This window comes from Malaclemys terrapin, chromosome 4, assembly GCF_027887155.1.
Source record: "Malaclemys terrapin pileata isolate rMalTer1 chromosome 4, rMalTer1.hap1, whole genome shotgun sequence".
NCBI classification, from domain to species: Eukaryota; Metazoa; Chordata; order Testudines; family Emydidae; genus Malaclemys; species Malaclemys terrapin.
In genome coordinates, this window is record NC_071508.1 from 69,076,811 (window position 1) to 69,093,431 (window position 16,621).

General features: G+C 40.2%; 1 protein-coding gene across 7 annotated transcripts in view; it reads right to left on the reverse strand.

The window, feature by feature from the left end:
• Positions 1-16,621, reverse strand: part of NAV2 (neuron navigator 2) — a 340,973-nt gene that overhangs the window by 98,702 nt on the left and 225,650 nt on the right. For all 7 annotated transcript variants that reach the window (XM_054026540.1, XM_054026538.1, XM_054026539.1 and 4 more), the window contains one exon: positions 14,906-15,028. In XM_054026540.1, the coding sequence (XP_053882515.1) occupies positions 14,906-15,028 (123 nt within the window). The remainder of the gene's footprint in view (positions 1-14,905; positions 15,029-16,621) is intronic.

The following is a 16,621-nucleotide window of genomic DNA, read 5'->3' on the forward strand; positions in this document are numbered from 1 at the left end:
TCCAATTCTCCAAAGCAGCATTCAACTTTCTTAACCATGAGACCCTCCTTTCTCTCCCTGCAATCCCCTGCCTTATTCACTATACATCTTCCAACTTCTGCAACAAATGAAGCAGGGGTCCAACAGACAATCTCCTTCACTACACAACCCTGATTCATCCCTAAAGCAGGTCCATTCTGTGCAATGAATGAGGCAAGGGACCTGTGGAAAAGAATGCATGATCACATGATTAAAGACTGTATCATAATGCACACGTACAAGGGAGCCAAATTAAGGCTGTCTTGGGAGCCGAATTAAGGTTGACCTTAGTTCTGGTATCTCCTAACTTAGGAGTGCTCGACTTTGCAACCTTAGTGTTCTCTTAATGTAGTTTTTCTTGGGTAATATGTATATAGGGCCAATTTCAGCCCTAAATGGGTATTTTTAAATAGGAGACTGGAAACTTTAGGAGCCTGTTTCCCAGTTACACTGAGGCCCCTTTACACTACTAGGACAACATAAAGGGGGCTTAATGTAATAATTTACCCCCACTTTAAGGTCCTCACACTGTCAAAGCCTTATGTCCCCTCTTGCCCTTCAAAGGGGTTTAGAAATAAAAACCCCAGAAAATGGAGGCCTAGGGTTGCCAGCCATCCAGTTTTTGACTGGAAGTCCGACTGTTAAAAGTCCGGTTGGCCGCCCGCAGTGGGGCAGGCAAAGTTAGGATTGCCTGGCTCTGCATGGCTCCCGGGAAACTGCCGGCATCTCCCTCTGGCTCCTAGGCAGCCACAGGGGCTCTCATTGACTGGAACTATGGCCAATGGGAGCTGCGGGGGCGGTGCCTGCAGACAGTGGCAGCGCGCAGATCCACCTGGTCACGCCTCTGCCTAGGAGCCAGAGGGAGATGTCACCACTTCTGGGAGCTGTCTGAGGTGAGTGCGGCCCAGATCCCATACCCTCAACCCCCTCCCATGCCCCAATCCCGAGTCCCCTCACGCAGTCAAACTCCCTCCTGGAGCCTGTACCCCTTCTCACACCCCAATCACCTACCCCAGTTACACTGAGTCCCCTCCTGCACTCTGAACCCCTCAGCCCCTGTCCAGAGCTTCCTCCTGCACCCCAAACCCCTCATCCCCAGCCCCACCCCCTTCTGCATCCCAACTTCCTGCCCCAGCCTGGAGTCCCCTCCCACACTCCAAACCCCTCATCCCTGGCTCCACGCCAGAGCCTGCACCCCCTCTAGCACCCCAACCTCCTGCGCCAGGCCGGTGAAAATGAGTGAGTGAGCGACGGAGGGAGGGGGTATGGAATGGGCAGGCCTCAGAGAAGGCATGGGGCAGGGGGTGGGGCAAGGGTGTTCAGTTTTCTGCAAATAGAAAGTTGGCAATGTAGAGATCCTGTATCTCCACAGTGCTTTCTCTTTTCTCTGCCCTGCCTGAGTAGTAGCAGAACACAGCCACACTACTGATACTAACTGCAATGGGCTAAGAAGTGAGGTTTCACGCTGTGGTTGGGGAACTGTCATAAATTAATGCTGACAAAGCCAAAATTAACTCAGTAAATCTCTGCAGGATTACAGTGGTCGGTCCATGTGTTGGAGAGTAAGCAAAAGTTCAGCCCTCTCCCCACTTTCTACCCATGGAGCCCCATCTTTGTGCTCAGTGGAAAAGGGGGAAGTGGTCTGAAATCCTTTTGGAGGATACAGACTAACACGGCTGCTACTCTGAAACCTGTCATTTAGAAGGAAAGGTGCTATATAAATGTTACTGCTTCAGAAATGAAACTGTTTCCTATGAAATTTAAAAACAATTTTCACAGACATTTCCATTGCTGTTAGGTCTTGTCAAGGGTATTATACAGAAAACTGAGATCATTCCAGACACCAACACATGGGTGCAAGCTCTGATTTCTTGCAGCCTATTTTTAAACATATTCTACATAAGATCACTAGACAGATGAATGTGTCAACAGATCTACGTTACTATAGTTGCAACTGATAGATAATATTTTACACTTCAACACTGCCATTGGAGAAATTCTGGCATGAGGTTAACTACAAAAGGACTACAAAATGATGTACATCATCTTCGGATCAATCAAAAATAATGGAAGATGGCTCCATATTAAATTATTTCAGGTAGTACCCATTTGTCTATTCCACTGGGTGTTTAATGGATAATTATCCATCTTGCATCGTACTCAAGAATTGTGCTCAGGACTAGCAAAATACTTTAACCTATCAAATAGAAAAGTAATGTGTTTTAATAATAGCTTCATATTAATATTAAATTCCCTGGGTTAGATCTCGAAAATATGTCCTAGATCATCCCGTCCACCTTCCTGTCAATGTGCAATTCTTCTGTAATGTTTTGCTCAGTTCAGATTTAAAAATTCCAAGGACTAGATCTGCCACCTCTCCCACTTTAAGAGACTATTTCACAGTTCATTACGTGTCAAGGAGTTTTTCCTTATGTTCAGTGTAAATGTTCCCTGTCTTAATCTGATTCCATTATTCCTATGTGAAACAACACTAAATTATGATGTGCTAGTATCCTTTAAATATCTGTCGACAGCTATGTCCTCTCTCCCACCTTCCCACCCATCCTTGCTTAGCCAAATAAGAAGTTATAAATTATGTTTGGCTCTCTTAATTTTTTCTTCCTCAGCAATCCTTCCTACCATGTGATCATTTCTGAAAATGCATACAATGCCACAAATGTTCTCTACTCTTTATAGCAGCAGGTCAATTTCCAGCATGAAGTGGTTCTCTATCCCAAAGGGCTAAAATCTATAGATCCAATCAGTGACTGATATTACTCCACAAGTGGGGTATGACCATTAGATTCAAACATCTGTTTAACAGAAAAGGTTTCAATAGCTTCCTGAAAGTAGAGGCAGAGGGATCTTAGCCATTGCTAGTGGGGGCTAGTGTTCAAATTAGGCTGCAGAGAAGACAGTGTGAGATGGAAGAAAAAAGGGACAGCGAAGCAGCCAGCTTGGGTAGAATGGAGGAAATAGCAGATGACATGGGAGGGGATGAAACAGTTGTTTTAAGCAACCAGAGCAGGGCCAGGGAGAGAGGATGGATGACACACAGTAAGATTCATGGGAAAGAAAAGTTTAGCAGCCTCATGTTGAACTGACTGTAAGCAATGTAGCATGGTAAAGAACAGAAATGGGGCGGGGAGTGGGAGAGAGAGAAAAATCAAGGAACAGTAAGCAGCCATTGCAGAAACTCAGCTAACAGAGCTCTGAGCCACAGAGAAGACATCTGAGGGTACACTGTCTAAATTTTGGGGCTATGGGCAAAACCCAACCCTTCTCCACAATAGTAAAGAATGCTGACTATTACAGTTTGCCACTAATCCCAAGGCACCACTATGTAACTAGTGATATTAAAAAAAACCAAAAAACAGCAAAACTTAGAGCTGGCACATTAGGTGTCATGAGATACCAGGTACGGATAAGCTACAAAACCAGCAATTGTATCCCTATTGTAGTCAGACAAGGAACAGTACGATGCTCACTCCTACTCCAATTTGAAGACAGGAGTGGTATCTGAACTTCACCCAGCATGAGGATGTTAATATCTATTGGTTTCGTATGCTTACTCATTTATGATTTTCCCTCCTCCTTTCCCTCTCCTTTTTCTATGTTTTCACCTCTGACTATTCCTGATCCCTCATTCCTTACACATCCAAAACAGCTTTTCAACTTCAGATGTGTGGGCACATGGAATGTAGTATCGAGCCTGCATTTTGTTCTCTCTGAAAATCAAAACACTTAACAAAAAACAAGTGAAACCCAGAACTGTTTACATACAAATCAGATAGCACCTACCAAGTATCAATAGTTTCAAACAAATGCAAAGCACAGCCAGGAATGTTACTATGAACATTCCTGGTTGCAAGTTTCATGACAAGAATAAATCACCTATGCTAGAACATGAATTGGGGGGGGACAGGAGGAGATATCTATTTGAAAAATTCAAAGGAATATCTCATTTCCTCCAAAAACAAACTGATTAATTAGTTGATGCAAATTAAGAGTAACTCAAACTACAGAATAATTAGTGAAGATGCAATTTAAAGTTAAAATTAGATTAAGAAGATAAAAAATTACTTGAGGCAGATGAGAGCATGCAGCAGCACGGCAGTATCAGCTGAATTGAACCCGTGTCAGTTAAGGAGTGAAAAGTTAAGCAACTAAAATTCTTTAAACTCAGACCTGGGGCTTTTCTCAGATACTATTCAAAGGTTAGAGTTCCAGTGTCCAGTGTGACCCTCTGGCTACTTATTGACCATTTACACCCTGATATACTTGAGTGTGGCCTCCCACAATGAGAGAGTTCCCTGAAGCCCTTTGGGGTTTATACCCATTTTACAAAAATAAAACTCCATTTACTTCAAAGGAGTTATCCTCAAGTTACACAGCTGTAAGCTAAATCAGAATCAAGTGCTTTATTTTTTACTGAAAAACTGAATAGAATAAACTACTACTAATAAAAAATAAGTTACACTGTCTTACAGTAGCTGTCTTGACAGACAAAGATTTTCCAGTGTATTGTGTGTAATTGTCTAATGTAAACTTAGTATATATATATTTAAGCGATATACTTACAAATATCGGGTGGAATCTCAATGTGGTTGTAAAGAGTACCTAAACCCACAAGTTGTCTCAGCTTCAAGATCCCGTGGTTCAGGGCGGTAGGAGCAGGGGCAGAGGGGCTACTTGTTCTGTGGAGTCTGCACTCTTCTGTGGGCCCTTTACAGCAGCTCAACTGCCAGAAGGGGGCCCCAAAGTTAGCTTAATTAGCCCCTGCAGAATGCTGAGTGGCTGAGGGCAGGATGGGATATCAGAATTGCGAACACTAGTGACCTGGGCTATGGAGCAATCCATTTGCAGCTATGGGCAGCAATCATAAATGCCAGGAGCTGCTCTAACTTAAACCAGGGGATCTCTTGGTTTGTACCCTCCCCTATATGGATCACACCTCCTTTGAGATATGGCACAGAATCGTGCCCAAGGTGCAGACCCATTCAAATGAGCCATTTATGATATGAAGTCTCCACCCCCAGAACTCTGTAGTTCCATCTTCCCTCTTTTCCTCTTGCATAGCCTTCAGGAGTCACTCTGCAATGATGTAGCAGCAAGTGCCATTAAGTCAGACGAGGTGGGGGTGGGGAGAGGGAGTGAATCCTTTATGAAAATGCAGATACCAGGGTGGATTTGGTCAGTGGGACTCTTTCCTGATGGCCGCAAGAAGGAACCTTCATTTTGTCAGATCCCATCACCTCCCCAGATGGCAGCACTGTTAAGGTGTGTCAAGTCAGGGACACATGTTCTAGATTGTGTGGCCTATTCAGTTTTTCCTGACATTGCTCAGGCAGGAAGAACTCCATTTAGTTCTCTAGGAAAACAGGGAAACTCTCTCCTTTGAAGTCATTGTCCAGTAGACAAGCTGCCATATACAACATCTGAGAGAGGTGGTTGTTTATGAAATATGTAATCTTGTAAATATATTGACTTCATTGGTATATAACCCTTATAGTTTCTTTTGGATATTTAGTGTCCTAATCCCAAGGACAATTCTTATTCACTGAATTGAAGCAAGCAAGTTTTGGGGTAAATCTACTGAAAATTCAGCAAGTCTGCTGAAGACAACTCAAGATAAGGAGATAAAAGAGCCAAAAGAAGCACAGCAAGGAAGATGAGAGACAAGCTTATCATGGTTATGGACTGCCTGTTTTTTATATAACTTCCAAAGCAGTACAATTATTGCTGAAGTAAAGTCACTGTGTAAAATGCTAATCTCCTGGCTGTTAAGATGAAATTTGTTTATTAACAAATGACATGGAATCACATACCAACTGAAAAGATATCTGCGATATACAAGCAAATATAATTGTCATCCCACACTAGCGTTATATACAACTGTGAACAATTCCACTGAAAGGCCTAATGCACTGTCCAAGTGAGGTAAATTAGAAATCATAAAGGTACATTTTCCAAGTGCTGGATTGGCTTTATGCCACGCCACTCCCATTGATTATCAACAGGAGACACATGGGTCATCATATCACAGTAAGTGAAATGAGTTGACAGTCTTTATCCATTTTCTAATGGAAAGGTGTCCCCATTGCAAAAAAAACCCAACTAAATAGCTTTCTTGGTCACCTCAGCAGGGAAGCCAATCATTAAACGGGCATGGAAACGACATTATTTTCTCACCCCTAGACATTTTTCTAGGTCAGCAGTGGCACAGATTGGCAGAACAGTGTGGGAAAGCTTGCACCACTATCACCCAAGTTATACCTGACAATGGCTAAAGACTTCAGTCTCCTGAGCCTTTCTTAAGCACTGAGGTGTTTTTTTTTTTTTTTTAATAAAAAGTCTTTTGCACTGCGTATCATCGAACTCCCAAAAATATAACACAGGCCATAGGAGTTGTGGTTGTGGTGTTCATCTTTTAAAAAAGGAGACATTTCAGACTGCACACAGAATGAGAAAGAACCCACCTTCAGCCCCAACTCTCTTTACATTTGCTTTACAGCCATATCAAAACCTTCAAGCTGGTCAAGTAGTACAAACATGTGAATCTGCTTTTGGAGTTTGAAAACTGTCATTAGTTTTATCTATCCAATCTCCAAATCCTAAACTCAGAGGTTACTAGAGTAGGTCAATCTTGAGACTATGTTGACATTGTTGCTATTAGACATGAAAAACTAAATAACAGGGTCTGCACTGTGTCAGCGAACATTGTACATTCTTTGGTTTGTCATGCAAAGCACAAAGTCCCTGATACAGTTTAAAATGGCCTTTGTATCAGCAAAATTTGTTTACTCGTGGAATACAAGCTTAATGCCCAAAGCATTTTTAAAAGAAATTGCACGTAACAGAGAATGCTAGTTCCAGGCAAGGGCACTGGAAATACAAAATATCACTGGCTTCACATAGCCTCTGAATTGCATATACATCACTATATTTACATGCACACATATATGCTTACACACAAAGAAAAAACACTTTAGGAAAATTTAGGCCGATGTGTAGGAAAATAAGTTTAGTCATACTGGATCAGACTAGTGATCAACATGGTTTTATAGTTGGAAGCAATACCCAATGCTTTGAAAAAGTCAGAAGTCCCTTCTAATGTACACAGGTAAGATCTGTGGTGTTTTACACCCACTTTCATAGGTGTAAAATGAAAACGCCAAGTATAAGGCAATGGAGAATCAGGCCCACAATGGCTATCTCTGGGGGTGGCCTAGACAGACCAGGAGTAAAGATAGGTATCATTCTCTGGGGTCCAGATCCATTCCATGTCTTTAGTATCTATCTCTGTGATGAAGCCAATTCAGGATGTGAGTTTTGAACTATGGAGACCAATCGAGCCTGGAAAGACTACCCGAGGTGAGCTGCCAGCCCTGGAGTAGCTGGCAGGAGTGGCTTGTTAAACTGCTGGGTGGCAGTACTGTAGCTCCGCAGTGGCAGAAGGTTCTTGAGAAAGGGGAGGAGTTGTTCTCTAGTAGCTTCTGTGCCCAGGAGACTCCTGAACCAGATATGGGTGAGGGAAGAAGAACTTGATAATTATCTGCTTGTCTTGTTTGGATGAGGTCTATGCTTGTGCCCAGGACTTTAATCAGTATCTTTTTTTATTTGTTTTGTCATAGAATCATAGAATGGGAATCATTGCCCATTTGATCTAGGCACAAGGAAGCTGCCCTGTGTTTATTTTCTCATTTGGACCTATGGCCAAGGATGCCTGCCCTATGACTGTCCTATTTTCTTTGGACTGAGAGCAGAATGTCTTTTGATCTGTCAGGGCCTGTTACCCCAAAGCCCCCAGAATTGGCCTCTACACTTTTGCCCTCTGCTTTTATTTGCTGTTTAGTATAGTAATTGTATTATTTAGCCCTAAGAAGCATTTTTGGTTACAGCTTGTACAAAAGCTACTATACAAAATAAAGGTATATTGTATTGTTACTGCTGGAAATTTTAATTAGCTGCTCCTTGTTACAAAATCCCAAGGCCAAAAGCTTCAAAGAAACTTGTTTTTTTGTTGCTGTGGTATCTGATTTTTCAAGATAAACATGGTATCTTTCAAAGGCTGCGGGATGATTATCAACATGCACCAAAGTATATCTTACATCTTTGGAGTGGCGCTTCTTCTTGAGCTTACTGATAAAATCTAAGCAGACTATGCAGCTGAGTGGTAGATCTGGTGGGACTGAACATCTGAGTAATCCTTTGATTTTGCTATTAAGCAACTGTATATATATTTATATCATACGGTTTGCATGACTTAGTGCACAGATGTTGCACAGGTGTTAATATATATTTATGCTTTGATGGATTTGAAATCTACCAGATTTATGGCTTTTCCACAATTTTTTGTGAAATATATTTTACCTACTATATTTGATACCTGTCTGAAGGTATCCTGCTCCACATTGCTGTTCCACAACCACATGCACTTGCAATTTTTAAGGCTTTAGGCAGGTGAAGGGTTGGGGGTAGGAAAGTGAAATCCAGAAGGTAAATGACAGCATTTTAATGGCAACAACTGTAGCATCTTAACTCCTATGGTTGCTACAACTAGCTGGAAGAGCAACTGCACTTCTGCTGTGGGATGAAGGCTCTGGTTAACTCAGATCTCTCCAGTCTGACAAAAATTAGGAAATCCTGATGTGAACTACAAGACTTTGGATGCAATTTCACAATTTCAGATAAGAAAGGCACTGAAACAGCTGCCTCTGAGCATAAGGGATTAACATGTGAGCACATGGAGAAGCCATTGAAGGGGAGAGAGATTGTCACGAGTATTCTGGAGTTAAAAATATACTGAAATAGTTTTCTTACACATTAACCTTGAAAGCTGTTCTGTATCTGCTTGTGCACTCAGACTCTAAGCAATCAAGGCGCTGACAACCTAAAGGTTAAAATGTAACAAGTCATGCTTTAACATTTTAGGATAAAGCCTGTCTTAAATTCCAGACACGTTTTCAATAGGTTTTTTGCACTTCAGTAACGGACAGCAATATCATGCTGCCCTTCTTAAAGTAGCATAATTATATAAAACTGAATCCAAGATGAGAGGAGTATGACTGTTGTAGTGCATACCATTTTTGATGGGCTTTTTGGTTCACCATTGCTCTGGAAAGGATTCATCACCCTGTTTGCCAGGAACTACAGAGACACCTTACTGTAACAATAACTGTACTATTTCAGCTAATTATTGTATGCAGTGTAGCTGTAGCCAGGATATTACAGAGACAAGATGGATGAGGTAATATCTTTTATTGGAACAACTTCTGTTGGTGAGGAAGTCTAGTTTCTAGCCACACAGAGCTCTTTTGTGGCTCAAAAGCTTGTCTCTCTCACCAACAGAAGTTGTTCCAATAAAAGATATTACCTCACCCACCTTGTCTCTCTTATTTCGGCTAAGGAAGATACCACTACAGTTTCCACTAAAATGCTACTATTTACAAGTAATTAACATTAGTATGGGACATGTGGTGGAATTGTGTTGATTGCAAATGGTAAATGGCAACATTTTCATGATGAACATCATAAAAAAAATAAGTCCATTCATCTTTTTATATTATTGCAGCATCTGTGATAGTATTCTTATCCTGCCAAAAGTGATGGCATTACTTGAGAGTATTACTTCCAAAATGATCACATCTACAACCTCTTTCTCAACTCTTTTGCAGTGCACTCCTAGTTCCCATGTCTACCCAGATAATATAACCACCTCTATCCCCCACTGAGCACTAACACAACTTACTACTAACCTTGTCATTTTAAAGCAATGTAATCCTGTTATACTTCACGTTAACTCACAACTAGTGATCCTATGCATGCTTCAACCTACAATTTTTACACCATGAAAGTGTGGCCTATTGCTCAGAGTCAAAATATAGGAATGCAACCTACATTTAACTCTACCACTGGCTTGTACTATGACCTTAGGTAAGTCCCTTAACCGTTCTCTGTACTCCAGCTTTAAAACAGGGATACTATTGCCCGCCTTTGTGAGCTGCATGAAGATGTTTGCATGAAAAGTGAAATAAGTCCAATGTATTACTGTTAATTATTATTGAAAGTCCCCATTTGTTATTACCATTTCTTTTGCACCTAACATTTGTTCAAGTTCCCTGCAAACATGAAATACAGATTTCTTCCCACTGCCTAAAAAGTAGCCATTCATCTCAGGCAAATTGCTGTAGATGCTGTCATTCTGAGAGTCAACTCTCTTCCAAAGGAATCGATCTTTGCTTTTTTGAAAGCCATTAAAATAAATATTTCATATTACTAATGAGTATTGCATTCTTTAAAGAGAAAAACATACAACACAACAGAATATGTATGTGTGATGTAAAAAAGAACCTCTTCCTACATTTGGCATAGACTACCAGACAAAGCATTAATATTTTTGTATTCTGTATAATCCTCTAGTTTTACGTTTATGGACCAATTTTTTTCTTCTGAAATTTGCTGTGGTTGTTTAAAGTCTTTGTACATAAAATGAATACAGACTTTAAAAGCAATTAATCTGCCCAGAATATTTTAATTAAATTAGAGGTAAACTGATATGTGAGAATTGCACAACACTGTCATATGAGGAAAATGAAGGATTTTCCAGTCAAGTCACAGGCTATTCAATAGTATAGTTTATAGCCAATTTAATAAAGGTCACAACCTACCATCAATTCACATGCAGTTCCATGGGATGAATGATGACAGGACATAGTGCCTTAGAGTCTAAACAGTACTAGGGCTACAGTAAGCTATTTGCTATCTATAACTTGCTGTCGGGGTCAGTGGGCTGACAATTATGTTATTTTCTTCCTCTGCACTTTTCAGTCATAGACATCTATTCCTTGGCTATGGCTGTCTGCTTTTCATTACTTGCTCTGTCCTCTGCCACTGTCTTTTGACATTGTCAAAAGGTCTCTAGTTTTTCATTCTGTTGTGTGCATCCATTAGCTCCGATCTTTATCTTGCAACAATTTTTATTAATTATTTGTGTTACCACAGCACCTAGGCGCCCTAGTTATAGACCATGGTCTATTGTGAAAGGCACGGTAAAAATCCACAACCAGTGACATCTACAGTTTTAATCACTGATACCTACAGGTGGTTGCAAGTTTGAAGTTTCTATTTCAGTTTTTACTATGGAGTTTGAGCAGATGGGGAAAAATCCCTAGGCTTAATTCCCCTCTTACACTGCTGTAAATTAGGATTAACTCCATGGAAGTAGATAATGTTACACTGGTGTAAGCGAGAGGAATTAAGATGGTATTAGTGAAACAAAAATAATGTTGCTGAGTTATACACATTTATCCAAAAGATTCCCTAGTGGTGACTGCATTAAAATATTGGGTTTCTCTCCATTGACCAACTTTCATATTAACATCACTACATTTGTGTTTTATATTTCCCTGATTTTATTCTGCTCTGGTTCAGTTTCACTCCTAATTCCTGTATCTCACAGTGCATTGCCTCTCTTAGGTCCATACCCATGTCTATAATCATCATAAGATTAGTTGAGACTCTTGTCTATGCTGTGAAATGCTATTGAGTTGCAGGAAATAGTTACATCATGGCACACTCCTGTGACACAGTTAAACTCAATCTGCTCCCACAGTACCGCAGAAATGTACAGTTTCAATAATTGTGTTCCTGGACTGTGCTATAACCTTGGCCATTGCAAAGGTGAAGCATGATTTAAATCCTTTTAGCTGTTTTACTTTTCATATTAAAATATTCTAATTTTTCCAATCTCAAACTAAAGTAAAAAAATGAAATATTCCAACTTAATCATACTCAAAGGTAGTTTCATAAGCACTCATTCATTAAGGCTTAAAAAAGACAGATGTACTGATATTTCCTTATCATATATTTAATAGTAGCTTTGAAGTTATTCTTGATAAAGTCACATTCACTAATACAGTCTTCTGAGCTATTCGGGAAGATACAGTAATTTAGCTAGATGTCAGTCTCAAATTATCTACACAGAAAGAAACAAGAAATGTTTGTACGCAGATATATTGAACTTTTTTCTCAACTCGGAGATCCATTTTCTGCTCCTCTACTACGTGCACTCTAGTAATTGAGAGCTTTGAGCATGAATCTAATGTAGCTTTAGATCAAGCAGCCCTCTCTGACAATGTGAAACAAACTTAAGCAACCAGATGGTAAACACCAAACCATAAACATGGAAGAGATGAAACCATAGGTGGTTAATTTACAAACTTTAAAAAAAAAACACTCAATAAAAAGGCATTAAAAATGCTGTCTGTTCCACACACACACACACACACACACACACACACACACACACACACACACACACACACACACACACACTTTCTTCAAGTGAGTAAATAAACTCAGCTGTGTTGTGTGATGATTCCATTAACCTTGCAATCAAGCATTAAATTAAACTGCCTAATTCAGATTTCCTCTCCTGCTGCAGGGGGAAATGTACCTTGTGAGGGCTATGTTTTATGCTAATAGAGCTAATGTACAAAAGCTTCTCTACTAGCCATCTACAATTCATGAGATCACACTAGTAAGTAAAACAAGTAAGCAAATTGCAAAAACTCCTTTGGGAATTCTTTAACTAAATAACCATTTAGGTGTGATTTGCTATATTTTCACACTGGGTTTTCTCATGGTATTCAGTTTACAGCTATTTATGGTGAGCTAAATTTAATCTTCATACATATTTTCTAGGTAAACTACTTGAGCAGAACTGAACAATCGTTAACTCTGTTCATAGATGGAGTAGACTCTAACCCTTTGTTATATCATTTTATTAGATTACCCTTCATTAGAGTAAAAGTTCAGTTGAGAAATGAATTAAAATTTAGGATTTGTCTACACAAAACATTACTACATCACACATCAGGGCGTGAATCTATAGTGCTTTAGCTTGTCTCACAGTAACATCCCACGTGGTCACTGCTACAGCACGCTGAAAGTACAGAAATGGGCTTTGACAAACTCCCGTTTCAAACAGCAATATGTCAAAGTGCACTATGGACCTTCCAGTGTGCTGTGCAGTGTCCACATGGGACATTAATGAGCAGCAGGCTAGTGCATGGTCACATCCTGCCACGCAGCAAAGGCCCGTGTGACAAGCCCTTGGTTTTAATCTCATGTTTTAAATGCTCAATGACTGAATAGGAGCTTTTTTCAAATCTCAGACTCAAATTTTTCAAGATATTTACGCGTTGCTGAGCTCAATGTTGAAACACGTAATTGATTTAGAAGCTTAATCTCATTTTTAGAAGGGATTTAGATATGTAGGATCCTAGCTCCCATCAACTGTCCATGGGATTCTGGCTCCTAAGTGCCTAAATCCCTTTTGATATTGAGATTTAGGCTCCTAGGTATGTTACACATTGCAATACTGAGCACAGCGACACCTAAATGCCTTTAAACTCTGGGCCTTAGCCTATAGCAGAATGCACCAAACTTCTGTTTAAGACAAATAGATAAATACAACTACTGTATTCTAATTAGAAAGGTTTTAACCAAACTATTAATAATAAAGCCACAGTATCTGGGACGAAGTGGAATCTATCTAGTGCTCATGATCCTGTTTTGCTCCTGAGTCAGCAACATGGACCCAGCCTTCAGTACTTGTATGGTTTCTTCTTCCAACTCAAGTTATAAGATTCATTTTCATAACCACCCTCCTTCTCTCGCCCATTCTCCTTAATTTCTAATTATGAGGATGATGAAAGCTCTTTCACCAAATGAGTTCTTTGGTTTCTCTGTAACAAGTTGCTACTAGCAAGTAATTGCCTTTTCTTTTGCAATGTGACATGATTCCTCTAACTGGAATTTATTTAAAGCTGAAATAAAAAGCTCTTGTAAGAAATAAGAAAACCACACACAGGCAGGCTGGATTTCAGGCAAGTGACTTAGCACATAGAACTCAGGAAGATTTTCATACCAAATGAAAGTGTGACAGATGCTGTAAACATTAGAGGGGGAGGTAATCCAGATCTGATCTCCTCAAAAACCACACCTAGATTCTCCTATACTAGATTCTCCTTTACTCTATTATACCCTTATTAATCTAGTTGTCACCAACCAGAAGATCTCAACCACAGCAAATGAAGTCTATTACAATATGTTCCAGGAAAGGTGAAAAACACATTTGCTAACTTCAAAATCTGATTAAAAAGTGAAGCTCAAAATCTACTACTTAGGGGCACTTTATGGAAATGTAGAGGCCATGCATGGGCCCTTCTGCAAATGTTCTCAGTGCAAAGGCTAGGTTCAACCAATACATCAACTGCTTACGTTAAATTCATCAAGCACGATGGTTGGGAGGGGTTAGGAAGTCCTAATCAAATCCGGTTACAAAGCAAAAGTACTCAGCTTTTTCTATTCATCACAACCCAGCTATGTACGTCACATATCTTCTGCAGAAGCTTCCTTTTGGATCAACCTCCCTAAATTCTCTTCTCTCCAGTTAATCATGTTCCTTTTAATAACCTGACAAAGCCCTCATACCAGTCTCTGGGCTTGATTCTTCTCATTGAAGTTAATGAAGTTACGTCAATGAAAGTGAGAAGAGAATTGTGCCTTTCTTTTTCAAGTCCAATGTATTAAAAGTAGAATTTTTAAAATATGCTTTTGTTCTTTCCAGTCCACAAAAACCCACTTGAGAAACCCACATTACAATCAGAGGACCATATTTTAAAGAATTTCTGCTGTGTCTGTGCCCTTTTCCTAACACATTAAGTGGTACACAGTATTAGAGCCCTTACAACCAGATAGTCAACTACTGAAATTCCACTACACAGCTGTTTACCTGAATTTCAACATGCATTAGCAGCTGCAAATTATGACACTGTAAAAAGGCACAATCTAAACATGCATTTGCTTGACACTAGCATACCTGTCAGCATCTCCTAGTCCCAGTGAGGTGTTACGCTGCAGTGTCTCCCGCACTGCAGCCATCCCATCTGGTAGCCGATTCAGTCTACGAGTGTACAGGCCCAAACCACCATCAGTCATGTACCTTTAAAAAACAAAACACGATATCAAATGTTCAGTAAAACAATTTGTAAGCACTTCCACACTTTTGGTGGTGTTCATATATCCATTTTATACCTAGTACTCAGAGACGGAGCAAGCTTTGCTCTCAGTTACTCCAGAGTCATTTTGTTGAGTTCTGGCCCTGAACTCAGTGCCCCCTCCCCCTTCTCTTTTCCACCCCCAGGCAAAATGAGACAAATATGAAGAAGGAGGAATACAATTTTCATTAAAAACACACATGCATCATTCCTAAATGACTTGTGATTTCAGCTCTCTTCACTCATTCCCCAGCTATTTTGTGTTGTTTAAAACATTGGGGGTGAAATTCTGGAGACACTGAAATTATTCACAAAACTCCCACTGATTTCAGTAGGATCGGGATTCCACCTAAGGTCCTATCTGCTGTACATTTATATTAAAGATCTCATAGCACTCTGTGTGGAAAAAGGGGATTTGCACCACTGGCCAAAAGTGGCTGCTCTTCCACTTTTGTGCACTGTGCTGTCTGTCTGTAACTACCCTCCTCAACCGGAGAGGTGGCTACATTTCAGTGATTTATTATTATTATTAAATATTTATGAAGGACTGTGTGTGCATATGGAGCTTTACAAATGAATAAGACAGGGGATGGGGGGACAGCTCAGTGGTTTGAGCATTGGCCTGCTAAACCCAGGGTTTGAGAGTTCAATCCTTGAGGGAGCCACCTAGGGATCTGGGGCAAAATCAGTACTTGGTCCTGCTAGTGAAGGCAGAGGGCTGGACTCAATGACCTTTCAGGGTCCCTTCCAGTTCTATGAGATAGGTATATCTCCATATATTATAACATCCTTGTCCTGAAGTGGGTCCAGTCCAATAAAACAAAACAGAGATCCATCTGAAATGTATTATGTTGGACCATTAAATAACATGAAATAAGTCTGTATTTTGTGGACTTCTGCATGGCCAACAAGGCAAACAGAAATCCTTTTGCATCTAGTTTTGTCATAAGAATGACTATACTGGGTCAGACCAAAGGTCCATCTAGCCTAGTATCCTGTCTTCCCACAGTGGCCAATGCTAGGTTCCCTAGAGGGAATGAACAGAACATAGAAAGGATTTCAAGTGATCCATTCCCTGTTGTTTATTCCCAGCTTCTAGCAAACAGAGGCTAGGGACACCATCCCTGCTCATCCTGGCTAATAGCCATTGATGGACCTATTCTCCATGAATTTATCTAGTTGTTTTTTGAACCCTGTTATAGTCTTGGCCTTCACAACATCCTCTGGCAGAGTTCCACAGGTTGACTGTGCACTGTGTGAAGAAATACTTCCTTTTGTTTGTTTTAAACCTGCAGCCTATTAATTTCATTTGGTGATCCCTAGTTCTTGCGTTATGAGAAGGAGTAAATAATACTTCCTTATTTACTTTCTCCACCCTAGTCATGATGGGGAGGAAGGGGGCAGAAGCAATCCAATTTAGTTTTCATTTCCCAATTGTTTTCTAGATCACTGCAGAGAATCTAACATAGGAAACTTGCTGTGCAACTAGGAACAGGGTATGTATAGTACAAGTACTAAAAGCATCCCTTCTGCTTTAT